The sequence below is a fragment of the Chenopodium quinoa genome, unplaced genomic scaffold, assembly GCF_001683475.1.
Source record: "Chenopodium quinoa cultivar QQ74 unplaced genomic scaffold, ASM168347v1, whole genome shotgun sequence".
NCBI classification, from domain to species: domain Eukaryota; kingdom Viridiplantae; phylum Streptophyta; class Magnoliopsida; order Caryophyllales; family Amaranthaceae; genus Chenopodium; species Chenopodium quinoa.
The window spans coordinates 135,727-157,410 of NW_018742815.1; the positions used below are offsets into that span (position 1 = coordinate 135,727).

General features: G+C 31.6%; 1 protein-coding gene across 2 annotated transcripts; it reads left to right on the forward strand.

Annotated features, from left to right (window-relative positions):
- The first annotated feature begins 7,662 nt into the window (after positions 1-7,662).
- LOC110725530 lies at positions 7,663-17,204 on the forward strand. 2 transcript variants are annotated; one of them, XR_002512176.1, is made up of 12 exons: positions 7,663-8,047; positions 8,286-8,403; positions 8,481-8,530; positions 9,058-9,122; positions 10,057-10,126; positions 10,567-10,638; positions 12,676-12,879; positions 13,679-13,742; positions 15,538-15,608; positions 15,709-16,304; positions 16,389-16,633; positions 16,731-17,204. XR_002512176.1 is itself a non-coding variant. In XM_021904993.1 (11 exons), exons 2-11 carry the CDS (start codon positions 8,295-8,297, stop codon positions 16,429-16,431), a joined length of 1,344 nt encoding a protein of 447 aa, XP_021760685.1. In that variant the 5' UTR covers positions 7,663-8,047; positions 8,286-8,294; the 3' UTR covers positions 16,432-16,721. The 2 variants fall into 2 exon arrangements, 1 of the variants encoding a protein (XP_021760685.1); XM_021904993.1 differs by lacking the exon at positions 16,731-17,204 and having other exon boundaries at positions 16,389-16,721.
- Positions 17,205-21,684: the final 4,480 nt, after the last annotated feature.

Here is a 21,684-nt window from a genome sequence, read left to right on the forward strand (position 1 = left end):
AAATAATGAAAAAGCAAAATGACTGAATGACAGAGGATTTCTCTCTCCGTCTCTTTCTACTCTTTTTGGGAGGAGAAAAAAAACGCCCTTATTTTATTTCATTTACTATACGGAGTACGGAATAGCATTTTTCCGTCACCAAACTAATAAGCGTTTATTTGTGTTTTATCTTTGATAAACATCCACGGTTGATTTGTCAATTTTTTTTCTTTATTTAAGAAAAAAAAAATAATACTTTCGCCATTTCTATTTAGTTGACGCGTTTGATTTAAGCACATATATTAAGGAGAGGAGAAAGAGTGAGAGAGAATAAAAAAGTAAGTGGGGTACGTTGTAAATACAAGGTAAAAAATTTACCCCAAAAGTAAACGTTTCAACTAAAAAAAAAACTTCCTAAAAATTAATACGTTTCTATTTAGTAAACTTCCTAAAAAGGAATACGTATCAACTAAAAAGAAACGGAGGTAGTACTACGTAGGAAGTAAGTTAACCAGAGTGTTGCACATTTTTTCGTTTTGATGATTTAAGAAGTTGTTTAGAGAATAGTCCCTAAAAAATGCATATAATTGAAGGGTTGGGGATTTTGAGTGCTATGGTGAGTTTTTGATAAAGGAATTGTATACCCGTGGTTGGTGGCCACGCAATGTGACCAACTATTATGGGGTTTATTTTGTCAAAGCTATAGAGGTTATAGTGTTTTAAGGGTTACTCGATTAATTAGTGTCATAGGGATTAGTCCACCAATGCTTTAGGAACTACTTAATTTGATCTTTTGCAAGCAATTATTCGGTGAGGCCAGTCACTTCAAAGCGTGCTACACAATTTTTGTTTTGATGATTAGAGAAGTTGAAATTGTTTAAAGGGTAGTCCCTAAAATGCGTATAATTGAAGGGTTGGGAATTTTGAGTGCTATGGTGATTTTTTGATAGATTTGGTAAAGATCATAATAACATTACCTTGAAAAATCAAACAAAAATCCAGGAAAAAATAATCAGTACCTATGATAATCGATCATGCATAAAGATTTAAATTCATAATAATCATCATAAATACTTAAATTTAGAAGAAACATAAAGCGTGTCAAAAAAAAAAAACATAAAGACTAAAATTCAAAACAGAAATCGTTAACAAAGCTGCATAAATTATGTATCAATGCTCTCCACAAATCACAATTACACTATGACATACCTCATATTATATATCCATTTAATCACAAAAGTACAATAGTTTGTATAAGATTATAACTTTATCAAAACCCATACCTGAAAGGCAAATTTCATGAACTTTTTTTTTTCGGATTATGTGAGGGATAGTTTTGAATGTTAGTTGCTGAAATGGTTATGGAATCTAGGGAGACATTGAAACTGCCAAGTGTATTTGTTTGTTAATTTTATTTTTTTAAAATTTAAATTTAAATTAGATAGATTTTTTTTTTTTTGTGTTAAATTGTTAGAGGTGGAAGTAAGTTCTTTATAAGTTAAGAAAAAAAAAGTACACATACTTGAAGAAATGAGGTTTATCTTTTTTTTAATAGGGTGAATTGAATCGAATACTTTAAAGTTAGATTTTTTTTTTAATTTAGTTATTTATTTATTTTTATCGGTAAAAAAATTATGTGCAACAATTGAATTGATATAATGAGGGTGTGAGATGTAATATCGTGTTTGATCACGAAGCTATAGATAATTAAATATGTATACAACCATTAATTGGATTTGAGGCAATTTTTTAGATAGAACTGTATAAATTTTTTTTGAAACAAGAACCATACAAATTAATTTTGAACAACTATGAGTATCCCATGATTATTGATTCCCATCTAGTCATGACTCATGAGGGTGCTACGGTGCTACCTACCCATTTTTTCCGAAAGAAGAGCGTTACCCAATTTTTTAACACGAGAATAAATATAAGCGTTAGACTATCATCACTCATGGTATAAAAATTTATACCACCCCTCCCTCTCTACCACTTTCTCACTCCTGCACATCATCTATACAACAATACAATATACTTTCTCCAAAAATCACCCCACCCATGGTATAAAAAAAGTTTACCAACATACTTTCTCTCTCCTATATGTATGAATTATACGCTTAATTAAATTATAATTATATTTTGTTTTATGTTGAAAATAACTAATTACTATTTATAAAGTTAATTAAATAAATATAAGCAATTTAGGTAGAAAAAAGTGAATTTCAAAAATATATAAAACTATATCAATATGGGTGTCTATGTGTATGTCTTGAAAAATTATGAACTTTGATAATTTTTTCATAATTTTTGACTTTATAATTTTTTCTTAAAATGCAATTGAAAAAAAATAAATAAAAGATGTATGACAACCAGGCCACATGGCGTGATCTGGTTGGTACATGTCATTTGATAGTATAATTTTATGCTACCAAGGTAGTAAAAATTTGCAACTTTTGGATGAATATTTACACCGTGGTATAAAATTTTATATCACGAGTGTTGATGCTTTAAAAGCCCATTTAGATACAGAGTAACATGCTAATATCATCATTATATAAATTCTCATGAAAACTTTAATTGTGGAAAAAAAAATCATACTTCTAATTTTAAACATTAATGATCAAAAGGATGATTTTTCACATTAAAAGTTTTCAATAAATTTTGTTTTAAATAAAGGTGAATTTAGTTAAGACCTAATGCCACAATAATAATACTTGTATAGTTGTGTTTTTTTTTTAATAAAATAGTTGTGCTATAATTAATTACTCGTATAAAGGCTAGATTTATGCGGTAAGGTTGCTAAAAATAAATTGTTGATTTTCATTGTTTTATTAACTAACTAGTTAAATTCCCGTGCAATGCACGGATTTTACTAAATTATCCTTACCTTAAAAATTACTCGTAGAAGATAATTCTTAGGAATAGTGTGCTACCAAGTATACCCTCAAAATTGTGTACAAAATGTGTATTTATTTTTTTACCCTCATTAATATGTTTACTATCATTAATGTATTTAATTTATTTTTTCATTAAACATATATGATATATCATCAATTAATTCAGTTTTTTTTTTAAACAAAAAACATGTAATGCATTTTTTTAATAATTTCTTTTAATGTTTTACATTTCATATGATATAATAATTATTTAAAAAGAAAAAAAAATTGTATGTACAAAGAGACAATTTATTATCAAGAGACTGTTTTTTTTTTTACTCTTTTGTAGTTGCTCTTCTTATTTACTATCTTGTTGTCCTTTAATTACAATTATTGTTAAGGTTTATTAGCTTTTAAAATGTACATGTTAACAATGTTATAGAATTTGAATGAGATTTATATTAAATATACAATGATATTTGAGCAGACGTATGTTATCAAAAGGTATAAAGAACTTAAAAATCCTAAAATCAAGGGAAATCAACGGTAGGAAAAACATAGCTGGTATTAATTTTGAGAGAATTTAAGAGGAAAAATATACATTATTAAGTTTTTAGCTGCAACATTTTACATATTATTACTCCATAGTCCAAATGATCACAGCTCACAAAAAAGTTCATTTGAAGAAAAACACGTTAGAAATATTACATATAGTATTATTGAAATATGCACATCAATTAAGAGTTCTAAATTAACACTTGGCGCTTGAAATATGAAGGGATGCAAATCAATTAAATATTACTTAATAATAATTTTGAAATAACACTATCATACTTTTTAGTGTTTTAAAAAATAATTGTCTTAAAAGATTTTGGTGGCTTTCACATACTATTCTACAAATTCACCACCTAAACACATAAACCAAATAGTGTCCGTATTAAAATTACCAGGTCTACCACCCAAACCAACGGTATAAATACACGCCAATACAAATTTTTTGCAAGAGCTAGTCCCTCCGCGCGCGATGCACGCGGAGGACACCCTAGTATAGTGATTAGTGAAGTAAAACATTAATTCTGGTGCAATAGATGCATGATTGTTTAATACGAAGTGATTATAATACAACAAAATTATAAAACGACATTAAAAAAATAAGGACTTGACACTAATTATTAGAGAGTATGAAATATATTATTGAAAATAACCACATAAAATAGTTATAATAAACAATATAATATTTGCTTTAAAAAAAACAATATAATTTTTTAGAAAGTTTAGATTAGATTTTATGTAAAGCAAATCTCGTTATTTAGATACAATGATAATTCATTATAGTAAGATTTTTTTTAAGTAAATACTTTTGGAGGGAAAATACTCCGTACAATGCTGCCAAGTGTCATTTTAAATTTGCCTTTAGTAATATGTAATAGATAGATAGATAGATAAATAGATGATGGTTTAAAAAATGGTTCGTATAACTATTTATAATAGAAGTGATGAGGCAAATTATTTCATAATAATTAAAAAAGTAATTTACGAGTAGAATTTAATAAGCTTGCATAAAACTTTACAAACTTTTTTTTTTTTTTTTTTAAAGTAGTACTCGTATAGATTTTTTTTTTTAAATTTTTAATGGACCATAGAGATTAGAGAAGAGGACAATACATTTATACCATTAAAAATGAAATTAATGATTATAGAAGGAATATTTTAATCCCAAGGTCCTGTCAAATAGATAGCCTTGTTAATGAATCAATGCATTTAATGAGATCGAATGACCTCATTTTCTATCTCTTCTTTTCATATTTCACCAATTATTACTCCCTATTTTACTTTTACAATACGGGGTAGCTAAGTAGCTTGTCCCAATTACCAGATTAACGAGTGTTATTTCTTTTACAAGTACAATATATTGGACGATATATGTTAGTAACATCATTCATTTTTTTTTTAAAAAAAAATGACAAAACAACATTCATTAACTATTTAACTTGCTTGTATACAACGATTATCAAATTTGCACAAAAAAAAAAAAAAAAAAAAAAATTATTAGCAAAATTTACGGTGGAAGGACTGAAGGCTTGAGTATAAGCCTATAAGGAATAAAGCGTTCATTAATTAGCTAGTGGCCATGAATATTTCATTACTCCGTTGTTAGATGGCAAAATAGATAGAGATGTCAATTCGGTGCCGGGATCAGGTAAAGTCTATTTTAAAACTTGTGTTGTACTAAATTAATTGTGCTCATGCAAGTCAAAATATTAATCAAATATTTTTTTTTAGTCGATTTCATATAAGTCGGATCGATTAGATGCGGTTTTGACACTTCTAATAAATACTTGTAATTTTTATTCCATAACATCAATTGATATTTTTCACTGTTGTAAAAAAAACAAAAAAAAATCAATTGACAATATTTATACTCCATATTATTTAAGGAAAAGAAAGTGACTATATTCATAAGGGAGTAGGGAATACAAGTTCATTTATTATAAGCTGAATGAAACAAAACGTTTGCAGCGAGTGTTCGAAACAGGTGGTGTGGATTATTGTGGTCTGTGGTGTTTGGAGGCGGTGTGAGTTCCGCCAATGAGGAAATGAGTCAGTGCAGCTTTTGTAAATACATAGTCCTTTATTGTTGGAAAAGATTTGTTTTACATGCTCTGGTGATACCTCATTTCATATATATATATTTTTTTTTATTTGAACGGATTTCATATGAAATACTACTACGAGTATTATACGTAGTATAATTTTATCAACCAAACCCCATATATTAAACAAATCTTTATACTGTATTTTTTTATTTTGAGGAAACAAGTTAAATCTCTATACTCTGTATTTATTAACTAAATTATACGGAGTATTGACTTAATCCAAGAATGTTTTACTATGTTTAGAAAGTTGCGGTTGGCATGTTTGTATTAAAACAAAATCAAAGGAAAACCACAAATCATTATTATATTAAACTTTTAAAAAGGAATTAATAATAAATGTTTTCAAGAGATTTTTTTTAGAAAAATCTAATACTATCTCTAGTTCGCATTATTCGCAATAAAGGAGTATAATTGTGAGACATAAAATAGAGTTAATATCACAAGAGAGTACTGAACTTTGGCAAATGTATCAGATAAGGTATTAAAGTTTCATTTGTATCAGTTTGAGTACTGAAACAGGTAAACTCTCCCTTTTACCTAATATTACCGGTTAACATTGTAAAAAAAGTAAAAGAAAACAAAATCTTTTTAATTTCTCTCTCTTTAACCACTTAACATTGTAAATAAAAAAAAATGAAATCTTTTTAATTTCTCTCTCTTCCAACTTCTGGGTTTTCATCTTCATTCATCATCAACTTCAAATCCACTCTCCTTTATATAAAATTAAAAAGTCGGTCTCCTCCGCTGTAGAACAACGCCACCCTACTGACCGTGTACACGGCCGCCACTTCTACTCCTCTCCTCTTTCTAATTATATTTTACGAGTTTTAGGGTTTTGGGCTGATTGGGAATGACTGGGGTGAGTTTCGGTGGTTAGGGTTGGGTTTTGGGTAGATATGGGGTGAAATTTTGGTGGTTATGGTTGGAATTTGAGGTGGGTATGGTTTTTTTTTTTTTTTTTTTTTTTTTTTTTTTTAGGAAATAAAGGGGGAAGATAAAGGGGTCAGGGGTAGGGGAGGGCCGGGGGTTGTACGTAGTTCATGCGGTGAGTGGGGGTGGGGCGGGGCAGGGCTGGTTTGCAACTGGCATATTTTTAGATTTTTTTTTTTCTTTGTAATCTGGTTTATTTTCAGATCTAATGTATTATTTTGTGGGTAATTTCTTGTTAATTTTCGAATCTAATGTTTTCAATTTTAGATCATTGTGGGTGGTTGTGAGATTATGAAGTATGGTATTAGGAATGGCTTGTCCATCATTAAAGGACAGAAAGAGAAAGTTGAACGAGCTGGGTTCATGTCCTGAGGTTTTTTTTTAATTTTTTTTATTACTTTCAGAAAAAAAAAAAAAATTTAAGGAAATTGTATTTAACCGGTTACAATCAGTGGCAAACGGAAAGTTTACCTACAGTCAAGGTTATAGTACTCTATTTGATACAAATGAAAGTTCAGTACCTTAATTGATACATTTGTCAAAGTTTAGTACCTTATTGTGTATATAACTCCATAAAATATTCCTTTTTTGCAAATAATCGAACCGGAGAGGTGGAGATAATTAAAACGAAGTACTCGTACTAAGCTACAATAATACTCCTTCCACTTTTTATTATTTTATTATATTATTTTGACTATTGTTAGATTTATTATTATATTCACGAAATTCTCGCATCCAAAAAATCTTAAGGCTCAATGTTACTCATTAAACTATGCCGCAATGTAAATTACAGAATATAATTTATCGCTTATATTAACGTCAAATGCATGATACGGGGTTGTACTAGTGTAGCAACTAGTGGGGGTTAAGTAATAAACAAACAAGAATTAGCTAAATACAGAGTACTAAGTAATAATTTAATTTATCATGACTAAACATACATTCTATGTTATCTATTGCATAATTAGGGTTCTATACGGAATCCCTTAGAATCCATCTTGTAATAATTAGTATATTATTATATTATTGTTATTATTATTATTTATTAATGACACTAATCCACAAAATAATACTTGTATAGAGTACTCATTAATTTAAATGCTTAGAAATTCTAATTAGCTCACCTGAGGTCCTGAGCACAGCTGCACAATAGTACTATTATGATTCTTTTTGTCTTGTAGTAAATCACATAATATTTTACCGTTGTTAGATAATACAATAAGTCGGCATAAACTTTCTAGGGCATTTTTAGGGTTTGCAACTTATGGAGTAGTAGTATATAAGCGTTGCTGCCGATCAATTGAGGGATAAAATGATAAATCAAATGATAGTTTCTTAAACTACATTCATACATAGTCTTTTCTCTCTCTCTCTCTTTTTTTTTTTGAGAAATAGTGTTTTCTCTCTCTCATTCCATTTCATTTTTCTTCTTCTTATAAGCTCACTGACTTGCCGATTCCAATTTTGCACAAAGTTGTTTGATCTATAAAAATATTTCTAAACTAGAAGAAATCTGCTCATTTTATATCTGATCTACAAATAAATTTCCAAACTTTAAAAAATTTGCTAGTTCTGATTTCGCTCAAAGTTCGTTGATCGATCTGAGTAAGTAATAAAGTAGTGTTTCTACTTTCTATGTAAGAAAAAAGTGTTTTTTTTTATAGTGTTTCTATGCAAGAAAAAAGTGTTTTTTTTTTTTAAGTGTTTCTATGTAAGAAAAAAGTGTTTTAAAAAAAAAATAAAAAATAAAAAAATAGTAACGTAATTTATGATGATTATGATTGTGTACTAGTATATATTCGTCATCATTTCATAACCAGTGATGTTTTGTTTAACTGTACAGTATTGAGCAATGGTGCTCCCCATGATTTTATTCCACACCCGCAAGTCCTGGAAAATTGATATTTACAAGGGTCACCGCCTTTACCCTGGAGTGAAAAATCTAAGACTGATTTTTGGGGGTAAGTTTCCTTATTTTCTTTTTATTTTTTAAAATTCATTTCTTACTGTATTTTTTATTTTACTTTCTCCTGTGCAGATGAAGGTCGTCTAAATACTCTTAATCATAGTTCATATGGCAGTGGCATAGTAAGTTTTACAACTCAATAATCATGTATTTTAGTTTAACATATTATTTTTTTTATTTAAAATCCATTGTTTTCAACATTATTATGAATAAATTACTATTTTACTTAATTAAAAAAATCCTATTTTTATTACCATAAAAATTTATCAAAATATGTATGTTTTCCTCTAAATTTCAAATATATTTATTAAATTGAAATACTTTGTATAGCTAATTAAAAAAGAGGAACTGAGGAAGAAAAATATTATAAGGTTTAATAGATAACCTCTTAGAAAATTTGACAACCAAAGATAACAAGAAAGTGATTTTGAACTTTTGAAGGGTAAAAGCTACAACAGAAAATCCCAGGGCACTTTCCTATTTTTGATTTAAGTTATTATAATTTTATTTCAGATGGATTTTCGTAAAGGATTGAATTATTATTAGATTTTGATTTTTTATTTTATTTTTAATTTTTTTATTATTGCTATTATGATTGAGTATTTGTTGATTTATATTGATTGATTTATTGAATGATTGATGTTTTAAGGTTGGAATTTGCGAGCTTCCTTTTCATCCAGTTAGTTCGGAGGTTATTGGAGGAGTTGGTGGAACGTAAGTTTTTATTTAACCTTTTTTTTAATGTAATTACATTTACAAATATGTGATATCTGATATGATTTAGATTATTGTTGCTTTTGTTTAGCTCTTGATGTGGTGCAATTGTGATCTTGTTTGTTGAAATTGTAATACTTTTGGTGTTTCGATTTGGAAGTGCTTGTTTGATTACTATCATTTTTGTTTGTATTGTGATATTTGTAAGTACTAGTGAAAGGATGGATTTGTTAGAATCTGGTTACTTGAGTATTGAAAATATGTTTAAACATTACGAATTAAAATAATATTAATTGTTTTCTTGTAATGGAAGGACTGATGGATTGTTGCTTGGATAATCTCCGTTTGCTTTGTTGTATAATTTGGCGTAGTTTGAGATTTTGAGTGCAAGCTAAGGCTATGAATATTAGTGAGTTGCCCCTAGGCCCGTAAGACTCTTTCCAATGAAAGCCTTTTCAACTTTCTCCTGTTCTAGTTTGTTATCGACAAGAATGATATGTCATGAACTTGGGTATAATTTTGTCCAAAATTCCATAGTTGCATTTTTATTGAAAATTTGTGTCTCAATTTGCCTTGTTGTGTATTTTTATCTCTTACCTTATGCATATTCATCAGGAGACATATTATCTTAGTAGGCCTTATTTCTATTATGATTTAGACCCTTAAATACTTTTATTATTATTATTATTTTATTTGATTGCTACTTGTACCCTTGCCTGTTTGGGGCTATATCATACAGTATTTATTTTGATAGGCCTTATGCACATGTTAGAGTTAACTAGATTACTGAGATGGAATCCATCTGATGGATACCAGATCATTTGATTATTGCTGAACTTGGCTTGTTGCCATTGTTAACATTGCTGTTATTGCAATTGTTTTCTTTCTGAATCTAATTAGGGGTTTTATTTCTTGTGTCTTTTGTTGTCTTCAGATGTGTAATTCGTGGTTGTGTTCCCCAAAAAAAATTGGTGTATGGAGTTGCTTTTGGAGGTGAACTTAAGGTGAGTTTGTCTCAACCAGTATCGCTGATTAGTTTGTAATTTTTGAAATTGCTGATACATGTACAGTACATGGTGGTTTTTTAAAGGGGTTTAAAAAATATGTCTAGATGTTTATTTAGGTTTTTTGTGCATTTAAAATATTTATGTATCATATTCACCATCAATTATTTTATGGTTGCAATTTGCAAGAGATGGTACATATAAGGCTACATATGCCCCCTTGAATATTGTGACATTCTTTAAGTGGCATATTCTCCACCTCAAGGTTTTTTAACCCCTTAATTTTTTTAAATGATTTAACATCTTGCAGTTTCTTTTTGTTAGTTTACATAGTATCTTGTGGCCAATGACGCCTTACTTTGGAAATTTGAATTGTATAGCCTTGCAAGCTTTTGTATACATATATTGATATATTCATTATTGTAATTTTGGTTTTGTAGGATGCAAAAAGCTTTGGTTGGGAGTTGAATGAGAAGATCGACTTCAACTGGAAAAAATTGTTGCAGAAGAAGGTGAGTAGGTTTTGAAGTCTTTGTTGACTGAACTTTGTTGGCAACACTATTTTCCACATTCAATTCTTGCTATCGATGATGAGATGTAAACTAAATAAAATAAAAATTCCACCATCAAGAATTTTGCAAAAACAGAGATTACAATCTAGAATCTCCTTAAAAATATTAATTATTTAATAAAATCTTAGCAAATCATGCTGTATAAGGTCACAAAATTGTGTTAGATTACTTAGATACATAGGTTCGTCGTGGAAAAAAAAAAAAAAAAAAAGAAAGAAAGAAATTCCACCATCAGAGGTCACCATCTAGAATATCTCTTTTTTTTTTTTGTCTTTGCCAATGTAATGCTCATATCTTTTAACTTTAAATTGTCTGTCCATGTTAGTTGTTGCTGTCTCGAGAAAGTCTGTTTCCATAGAAGGGTTTTTCATTAGACCTCGTTTTTATAGTCTACCTTTCTTTTAACCTGGAAGTAGTTATTGAATGGCTATTGTAATAAAAATTTTGAAATTAGAATATATTAAGAGAATATGGAAGATATGGTAAGGTTGTAACTTGTAAGGATGGAATTTTCGTTTTGAAATAATAGCCGTTTGCTTTATTCTCATTCTATCCTAGTTCTAAATGACCCTTAATATATTGAGATCTGGCGCGAGACTAATAAACAGGCATACTTTTTTTTTTTTTTTTTTTTTTTTCGAGTATGCCCATTTTAAAAGCATTCTTCATTCGATATTAATGGATTTTACATGGACTTCATAATGTATGGCTGCAGTTTACATAGAATAGGTTGTGTTTAATATGAAAACACTATCCTTTTTTTAAAAAAAAATTCTAATATGGTCATTCCTCATTTTGACCAACACTATAATAAAATTTGATTGGCCAATTTTTCCCTTTCTTAAATAGTTGGTCGAACCTTTTTTTTTTTTTTTTTTTTTTTTTTTTTTTCTGTTTATAATTCTTTTTTCATTTTTCGGAAACTATTTTTTGATTTTGAAATTATATTTTTTATTTTCGAAAATTATATACTAAAATTACTTTTACATAAAATCCTAAAATAAGATTAAATAAAAAAAATCAAAATAAAAAATTGTTCTTTAGTGTTCTTCGTTGTTTTTCATGCTTTTTCATTGTTCTTAGTCTATGAATGAATCAAACCTCTAATTAATGACCAGTTTCCTATAGTGGTACTTGCGCAACGATGGACATAAAAAATATGGCAAGATCCAACCAGTGTATTCGAAATTTTTGAGTTTTTCGAATTCCGAGTTTTAGCGAACATGTGATTGGTTTATTAATCCTTCAATAACCGATTTTGATTGTACAATATCCATCAATTGATGCGAAATCGCCGATTTTATGTAATCGAAATCAAAATTTTAAGTTTTTCAAGAATATGGGTTCGTCGGAAAATTCTAAGAAGAAACCAATACAATTTTTTTATAAAACCTCTTTGATCCAAAAAAAAAACGAATATGTAAATTAAAATTGTGTTTGTGTATATGGATCAGATTTTACCCACCCAAATACAGATAGGACATTACCTATATGAAACACGACCATACGTTCTATGGACATTACCAAGTATTGTTTTTTAATTCATTAATATCTTGTTATATTCTTAATTAATAGTGAATATGACTTTGGTCTTCGATTGACAGACCACATTTTCTTAATAAACAGTAGGGTTAATGGGAGAGAAAAAACGAATATCTTGTTATATTCTTAATCAAATTTTATTATAGTGGTGGTCAAAATGAGGAATGACCATAGTAGAATTTCCCTTTTCTTTTTTGGTAAATTAAAAACACGACTCTTTTATTAAGGGCTGAGGCATAATTGGTTTGATTTTCTTTGACGTTTTTTATTTTGAAAAAATTGGTCATGACTTGTCTAGGCCTTAGGTTTCTGTTTGGTTGTTAATCCTCTCCGATGCCTTAGAATCTTACATGCATATGATGCATTTGCAAACATATAATATATTCTTTGCTTTTTTTATTTTATTTTAAAGTTGCACTCTTTTGTTTAATGTAGACAGATGAGATTATCAGGCTCAATAACATTTACAAACGACTGCTATCTAATGCTGGGGTGAAACTATACGAAGGTGAAGGCAGGATAGTTGGTCCTAATGAAGTCCAAGTGACACAAATAGATGGCACAAAGTTGTCATACTCTGCAAAACGTGTATTGACTGCAACTGGTAGCCGGGCGCAACGTCCTAATTTTCCTGGGCAGGTACTCCACTTTCTTTTGTTGTTTTAAAATTTGTATCTTTGTTAGGATCTACCATTGATTTGCTTATGATATATTTTTATCTTATTTTTTTAACCAAAATTTTCTGTATCTTTTCTATTGTTGAAATGTTCAGTAGTTGGGGATGAACTAGCTATATTAGTTGCATGAACAAAAAATATACTGATTATTCATTGTTGATTAACTTGTTACTTTGTTAGTGCTGAGTGCTAACTAATATTAGCTAAATATGGCCTAAGTTGGACCTAATCCAAATTCTGTACTGCTATTTACGGAGGAGGAAGATTAAGGATGGTGGTAAAATGGGGATAATAGGAGTAACAAATCTTTTCATTTTGATTAATTTGTGCTGAAGATACTTTCTTATCTATCATAATTTGGAGTTACGAAACATATAACTGATATGATTCTTAGTGTGGAAGTACGATATTCAAGTGCTCTTTGGTCCTCTTTAATGTTAAATAAAAGCTATGTAAGATTTAGCAAGGTTTTTGTGTAATAATAAATAAATACATTGGTATGGTAAAATGGTAGACCGTACTCTCACGGTTTGATTTAGATTAGGTCCAAAATCGCACTAAATTGGACCACTGACCCCAAATTTAGATTTAAGGAATTCTAATCGGGTCTAATTAAATTTGACAGGTTTCAATTAGTTTTTTACAAGGTTCAATAAGTTTAAAAGAACACCTTTTTATAAATAAATAAATAAATTGTTATCAATTTTAAATTAATCTTTATAAAATTGTTTATAGATTTAATATTTTCCCATAATTTGCAGAGAAGACAATTTGGAGTCGTTGGAGGCCATGAAGCCCTAGGTGGAGCTCAACACCAGAGGATGAGTATGCGGTTTTCCCTAAATCTGATTTTGAATTTGAAACTGTAATGGACTCTAATTTTGAAGCATGTTATGCACTGAAGTTTGACCATTTAGGATGCAAATGCTTGTTGTCTTAAATCTATAGTATTACTAGGTTAAGTCCATAATTAAATTTTACATTAAATAAATAATAAATATTGTGTTAATTCAACAATAATTTATCCAAAAAAAATTATTTGTAACAAAATAACTTAAATTAAATGTAAAGATTATTGAATTGGATTGTATAAAATTTATATATATATATATAGTAATAGAAACTTAGAAGATATAAGGTTTTATAAAAAAAATTAAATTATTAGATTAGGTAATTAGGTTAGTACCCATATACAAACTCATATACATTTGTCCTTAAATTTTTGACACACATTGGCATAATATGAAAATTTATTTGAGTTTATTTTACTTGTGGATAATTAGTATTCCGTAATCAACTTTTTAAATATATTTTTAGTGAGTAGCAGGTTTTTTTAAAAATAAAATAAAATAATCACATAGATGTTTAGAACAATTAGATTTAATTTTCCAATATATGTTATGTACGAAGTATACTGTAACAAAATATTTTGTTCTTATAAACGTTATGTATAGTTTTAAGATTAATACTCCGTAAAAAGTATGCTATCAAAATGATTTTTCTCTAAAATTAATAATGATAATATTATAATAATCTCGGAAAACAATATATTCCAATACCTTATTTTTTAATCTATGTTAGTATTTCTGTAATTAAAAGTTTCCTAATATATATAGAATATATGTAAAAAATTTAATTGAGTAATATTGGATTAAATATGTTGTCAAAATGGAAATGACTATTATTATAGCCTTATAGGTTATAAAATATATAGATGTCATTAAAATATGGCCAAAAAATTAAAAAGGAAAGGGAGAAATGACAAGTGTCATTTTTGGTTTCACCTTTAGTATAATCTGATTGATTAAAACTCGAGGAATTAATATGTTGACGACATGTGTCATTCTTATGGCATCATGAAATTTATGATATAATGCCCCACATATATGATGACATGACACCACATATTAATGTTTGAATTTTCACCAATAAAGAAGAATAATTAATATTTGGATTGATTTTAAACCATTGCATCCCTTGAATATTCTACTTTTCATTATCACTATTATATCAAGTAGATAATTATTTCACTTTGATTTACCATGGATATAAAATTTATTTTTACTATATTGTGTATGTTCTTTCTATTCCATTGTGTATGTTCTTTCTATTCCACAGTTAATGTCACATTATTAATTAATTAACATTCGTGAGTTGTAACATTTCATTAAGGATTTTAAAGGTTTTTTTCTCAAAAAAAGGGATTTTAAAGGTTTATAAGCAAAATATTCAATTTCCTACTTAATTTTAAAATGAATACTACTACATCTCTCTTTCTATCCCAACTAATTTTACAATGTTTATTTCATTATTTACATTCAAAGTAATAATGGTTCAAAGATATTATTTAAACTCAAGGTAAGCTTTTTATTTTGTATTTAAACATAACCCGTAGCATTGCCTGAGTCCCAAACTAGTTATTTTATTAAACTTGTTGGATTTATTTTATTCTATTTGAAATCTTTTTTTCTAAACTTCCTCTAAAAAAAAATTATTTTTTTCTAAACTTTGTTTTAAAAAAGAAGAAATAGACAAACCCTTTTATAGAGTATTTTATAGAGTAGAATAAATGCTTCTAAATAACCATAATGACGCAAGTTACTATCTATTTAAATTGTAGATTTTCTTTTCTTATGCCGCCGCAATTATGTGGATGCCCCAATGGCTAAGTTTTCCAATAAATTTCCAAAGGTAATAAACACATAAACATATAATCAGTGTATATTTTATGTATGAATGATTTTTTGCCAATTATTTTTTTAATTTTTGTTTATTGTCTTTTATTTTTCAGTCGATCGCGGAATATGAAAAGTTTTACCATCTTTATCGAGATCAACTTTTAAAAGGCTACTACTTAATGAAAATGGACAAGATTAATGAAATAATTGTCATTTCCAAAATAGATTTTGTCAATTTAGTAATGTTTTGTCCAATTAAGTATAGATCTTGGCTATGGGAAGAATTAGTACGTAGGCGGGTAGTTGTCCTTGATTCTGAAAACCTACCTTCTCATTGGCCAGTTCAGTTCTTTCATAACCTACCTCCAGTTAAACAATTAGTGCACCCTATTCAAATGTTAATCCCTATTAAGCCATCAGATAGTTGGATTAAGATTTATGTTGATGCATCTTACTCCGAAAAATGGAGTTCTACCGAAGCCGGGGGTGGGGTAGTTTTATTAGACCCATCCGGAAATGTCAGGTTGTTTTGGACCAAAGTGGCCGCAAGGTCAGCTTTTATTGGGGAGGGATATGTTATTTATTCAGCCCTTACCTATGTTTGGAGAAATGGTTTTACCCGGGTAGAACTCGTATCTGATTGTTTAGATTGGGTAGATGTCTTAGAGGGACGTTCGTATGTTCGTGATGAGTACATCAACCTTTATAGGTAAATATTATTATAATAATTATTTAAATTGATTTATTATATAAATATGTTTGAGTTCTAATTTGTTTTATAATCTTTTTGTAGCAATTTGTTAAATGTACTCTCTCAGTTTGATTGTTGGGGGTAATCAAACATATTCCGAGAGAGGGCAATGGTTTGGCTGATATGATAGCCAGGTATGTTACGAGAAACATTTTTCCTAAGAGTTTGGGATATAAAATTTTTCCATTTGAGGAACATCTGGCTGGAATGAGTGCTCAAATTCTCAAATTGGAGAATAATTTCCCTTTTCTGAGGATTGAAGAAATTACCTCTAGTCGGAAGAAAAGGTAAATTAGTACTTTGCATTATATATTTTTTGTTAAATATATTTTTTTAAAAAATTAGATTAATTATTAATATATTTTTTAACTTTCTTTTTTGTAGGTTTACTCCAAGACCTGTTATTCCTAGTTTACTTGTTAATACTACGTAATTTTAGTGTTATTCATTTGGGCTAGGTGATACGGATTACGGAGTATATATTTGACTCAACATATAGTGGGCCTGTTCAACAAATACAATTGTACTTTGCTGCTGGATAAAGACTATCAATTTAGAAATTATTTATTGAGTCCACATTAAAATTACGTACTATTAGAAGTTTTTGTCATATATTTTTTTTTTACACAGTTTATACATTCAAATTAGGTTTGATTTTAATGTTTTATTCAATTTATTGTCTACATTCTATATATATTGAGTACAATATTTTTTTGTTTCTTTAATTTGTTGTTGATACATTTAGACTTTAACTCTATATACTCATTCGATAATCTTTTGTGATACGGTGTATATACATACGAAAAAATGTAATTGTTTTTTGTAAATCCTATTAATTTGTCTTAGTAATATTTTTTTCGTTTTATAATCTTAATTTGTTACACATAAAGTTAAAGGTTAAAACTATACATTGACAGAATGACAAGCAGAGAAAAAATTTTAAAAATAAAAATAAATGACAAGCATGAATATATAAAGTTTTTTGGAGTTTAAGAAAACGTAACTTAATCAAGTAATCAACCGAACCCCCAATGAAGTCAAAGACTTTATAATAATTTTAGTAAGGTTGACGTTAATTAATATCTTGTTAAAAGAGAAGTAAAAATCAAATCAAAGCACAAAAATTGAGGTTGGTATAAGCAAATTAAAGGGCAAGCAAAATAAAAAACCGAATCCAATTGGTTGGTAATGTTAGGTTAAACTTCCAACTTCTATCCACCAAACAACATATGAGAGTATTCTTTAAACTCCCATCAATTTTAGACTCCAAAATTTAGATGATCTGTCTTCAATAAGTGCTTACCTGATCCACATGATTTGTACCATTTTTTATTATTTTGTGATTTGATTCACATAAAGTGTAGTCTAATTTGGGATATAGGTATACTTTTTCTTTTTTGTTTCCAAATAAATACTACTTTAGTTCAAGCCAACCAAGTGCAACTTGATTCATTCATGTATAATTGTATATATATGGTCATATGGATGTATAAAGAGATTTTATATACTCATTATTGAGAACTTCTTTAGGAAAATAAACGAATGAAAAAGCACTCTTCAATCAAACCACATGATTTAAGTTCATTACATATTACGTGTACATGAACATGATCCCCCCCCCCCCCCACCCCTAACTTTATCAAGTGTATTATAACTTTATAAGATTGTAGTTTAACTACTGAAATATGAAATTAAGTTGAACAAGATGTTCTTAATGATATTAAGTTGAAGAGTATGTGTACGTACTTACTTCGTGTTTCGGTTGAAAACAATGGGACCTTGCCGAAGGTCCACTGAAATGGAGAAGACTGGATTCGATCCAAGCTGTGTTGGGCCGAAGGTTTCCTGCACAGTGAACACACGTAAACTAGCCTCGGGGGTGTTTCCGAGGAAGGCCCCTCCGATGCTAAAGTCAGTACAATGTGTAAAAAGGAAGACACTATGCAAGAGAGTTTGTAGCTTGAGGCTTTTGTGGAGTATTTCTCAATGCAAGAATGAGCATATGAATTGCCATAATCGGTGTATGAGATAATGCAAGTGATAATGTGTCTGATCTCGTATGTGATGTTATGAGATGTCTCCTTGAATGTGTTAATATGAGGGCTTTTATACCTCATCATATTTGGAGAGGTTGGGCTTTAGCCCAATTGGCTTACTTTGTGGGCTGACTTTTGACTTTTGAGCAATTGGAGAGTTGAACCTTGACCTTGGGCTTTTAATTGGATCATTTAGTGCCCAGGCCCAATTTTGACTAAATTGGACCCAAACAACTTGCCCCCCAGACCCGATTCGGAAGAATGACGGGTCGGGTTTGATTTAACTCAGAAAAGGAGGGAAGTAAATGATTTAATTGATCCAAAAATTTGAATTTGAATTTAAACCGTAATTAATGAGATAACAACGGTTAATGATTTGCGGAAGTTGGACGGATAATGGGCGGTTTAATCACAAGACATGTGTTTAATGGTTACTTAGTGGGTACTTAAGAGAAATTAAAGCACAGACTCTTCGTATCCCGTACCTGGAGATATAAACAGAGGCGCGTCATTCTCCTCACTGATTCACCAACACAAACCCAGAATTCTTCGAGAGAGAATCCAAGAACCCGCATCAAAACTTCGCAAATTCCCCCGAGCATTGAGCTTAGAAACTGAGACTTGCCACTACGAACTCGTAAATCGGCAACTTTCGCTTCAGATTAAGGTAAATTCCTTTGATTTCAGTTTATTTTTCTTCGAATTCGAACTCCTTCCCCTCTTCTTTCGACTTTTCTCTTCGAAATAGTCCATGGCAAGAGGAGTTAGAGGTAGAGCCCGTGCTCCAAGAAGAGCAAGGCCGATTCCCGATCCTAGGAATAGGATTGGGACCTGGAATGGTCGAAGGCCGGAGTCTGACCCTGCTGATGGGATTAGGGCGACTCCCCTTTCCTCGGCTCCTCCTCAAAGAACGGATGAGCCGAGTGCTTCTGGACGGGACGATGAAATTCCCGCTGTCCTTTGGGATATCCTCCCTGGGTTTTCAGAGTGGGAGAATGCCGAAGTCGCTTCGGCCATGATAAAGAACCGCCCCTACTCATGGTGGGTAGAGAACGCCGATCAATATCGATTTGCCGAGCAAATTGAGTTGCATTACGGCATTTTTGAAGCTGATGGATATTGGTGCCGAATGCCCTCAGCATCCGATAGAATCCATCGTCCACCCCCGGGGTATGTGGGGGTGTACACGAGACAGCTTCAGTATGGGCTGAGGTTCCCTTTGGACGTTTTCGTCCGAGACTTGCTGATCCATTACAACATTTCCCTATGTCAGCTAACCCCCACCAGCATCCGAAGGGTGATGACATACTTATGGGTCTGCAAGTTCTTCAGATACGTGCCGAACCTGCACTGCTTCAGAAAGCTCCATCGGCTAGTGCCAAATATTCAGAGTGGGCACGGAAGCCATGGTTCTGGGTGGTATCGGATTGAGTCCCGGCCCCAATATTTGACCATGTGGCCAAATGACTCTTCAGACAAGGACTGGAGAGGTCAATGGATTTGGGTTAGGGCACCCATAGATCCGGGCCACCCTTGTGTCTTCAGCGCTCCCCGGTACTTAGCTGAGCCTGATCCCGAAATGGGAAGTCTAGGTCCCCCCGCAGATAACGGGGCGGATCCGAACCTGGATCAGCAACATATCTTCGGCAAGCTGCCGAACCCGGGGGGGAGTGGTCGAATGCAGCATATCCCGGAGACTTGGCTCCCCGATACGCATTACGTTTTCCAAGAGAATATGCTAGCAGCTGTTGGCCTCAGCCGAAAGTTTAAGGATGGTAAGCTTCTTCGGCTGGGGCCGAGGCTTTTTAACTACCTCTTTTTCTTCTCTCGCTTTGCTTTTTTATGCTGTGCCAACATATCTGAGCTAAACTTTTTCCCTTTCCTTTTTTCAGAGCGGGACGAGACCAACGTTGGTATTAACTACGCTCGTCTTGGTGTTAACCGAGAGCGAGTTGTAACTGAACGGGCCCCGTCTATCACTGAGCCGAGGCATAGGGAAGTTCATCTGGACTCTTCCCACTTCCAAATTGAGGCTGTTGCTCTGTATCAGAGGCAGAAGCCTTGGTGGAAGAAGAGAGACCCTTGGTTTCAGCTGCTGAACGAAGAAGCTGAAGCTGCCCGTACAGCCGAAGAGGTTGCACGGGTACTTGAGGCTTGTGAAGGAGGAGAAGGGTCCTCCAGAGCTGCTGAAGCCGAAGCTGCAGCTAGAGCCGCTGAAGAAGACGAGGCTTTGCTGAAGACCTCGGTGAGTTTTCAGACAACTTCTTTTCTTTTTTTTTTTTTTTTTTTTTTTTTTTTTTTTTTTTACTCACACTCTTCTTCCCCCCTGTCTGTTACAGTCTGAAGAGAGTAACAGACACAGAGAAGGCAAAGCTCCTGTTCGTCCCGAAGATCAAATACAAGAGTCTTCAGACTCAGATATGGACGAGCAGCCTCTTCTGAAAAGGCGCCGAAGGATGGCCATCATCGGCCCTCATGATTTTCAGCAGAGGCCGATGACCATCGGCGTCGCAATAAGGGAACCTGAGGAAGGCAATGGATCGCCGAGGGTTCCCCAGCCAACACCCCAATCTCCTCAAAAGACCCCTCCGCCACCTCCTGAGATGGAGGTGGATCAGAGAACTCCCGAACCTAAGGGAGGGGTCCAAGAAGAAATCAAGGAGAGTGCTGCTGAGCACGAAAATAAAGATGCCGTGATGTCAAGTGCTGAAGGCTTCACGGCAGATATCGCAAGAGAGGTTGAGGCTTTCGTCCTCACCCCTGAAGAAGAGGAGGTCATAGTACTTGACTCCTCTGAGAAGGACGATGCTGAGACAACCAAAGCTAATCAAGCTCCATCGTCGTCCTTCCCTTCTTTCCAGACTCTGCATTCTGGAGAAATGGGTTTCTCGGCCCCCCGAATTCCAATCCCAGATCACATCTGGGACCTCATATGGGGTCAAAACCGAGAAGGAGCTGAAGCCTACTTCGGCAATTTTGCTGGCATGTCCGAAGTAGACAGGGCCAGGATCTGGTCGCTGAAGGCCACTGCTGGGATGGGCGAATCCAGTAGATCAGTTCCTGACCCAGCCAGGTCTAACCAACTGCTGATGATGCAGGTAATTTTCCTTCATTTCCTCCGAAATTCAGCTCTATTTTTTTTATTACTTATTTATTATTATTTTTTTTTTTGTCTTCCTGTTTTCAGTTCGTGCACAATCAGACTCTCACTGTAGAGCTGATTGATACCCTACAAGATAGGGTAGACGCTGCTGTGCACGAAAGGAAGGTGGCTGAAGAGGAAGTTAAGCTTGCTAAGCTGA

What these genes read in the sequence shown, in the direction of transcription:
- LOC110725530 (XM_021904993.1), top strand. Translation starts at nt 8,295, where the DNA reads ATGGTGCTCCCCATGATTTTATTCCACACCCGCAAGTCCTGGAAAATT. An exon ending in AGCTCAACACCAGAGGATGA is followed by an intron (nt 13,743 to 15,537) that starts GTATGCGGTTTT and finishes TTTAAATTGTAG; the next exon opens with ATTTTCTTTTCTTATGCCGC. An exon ending in GAGTACATCAACCTTTATAG is followed by an intron (nt 16,305 to 16,388) that starts GTAAATATTATT and finishes ATCTTTTTGTAG; the next exon opens with CAATTTGTTAAATGTACTCT.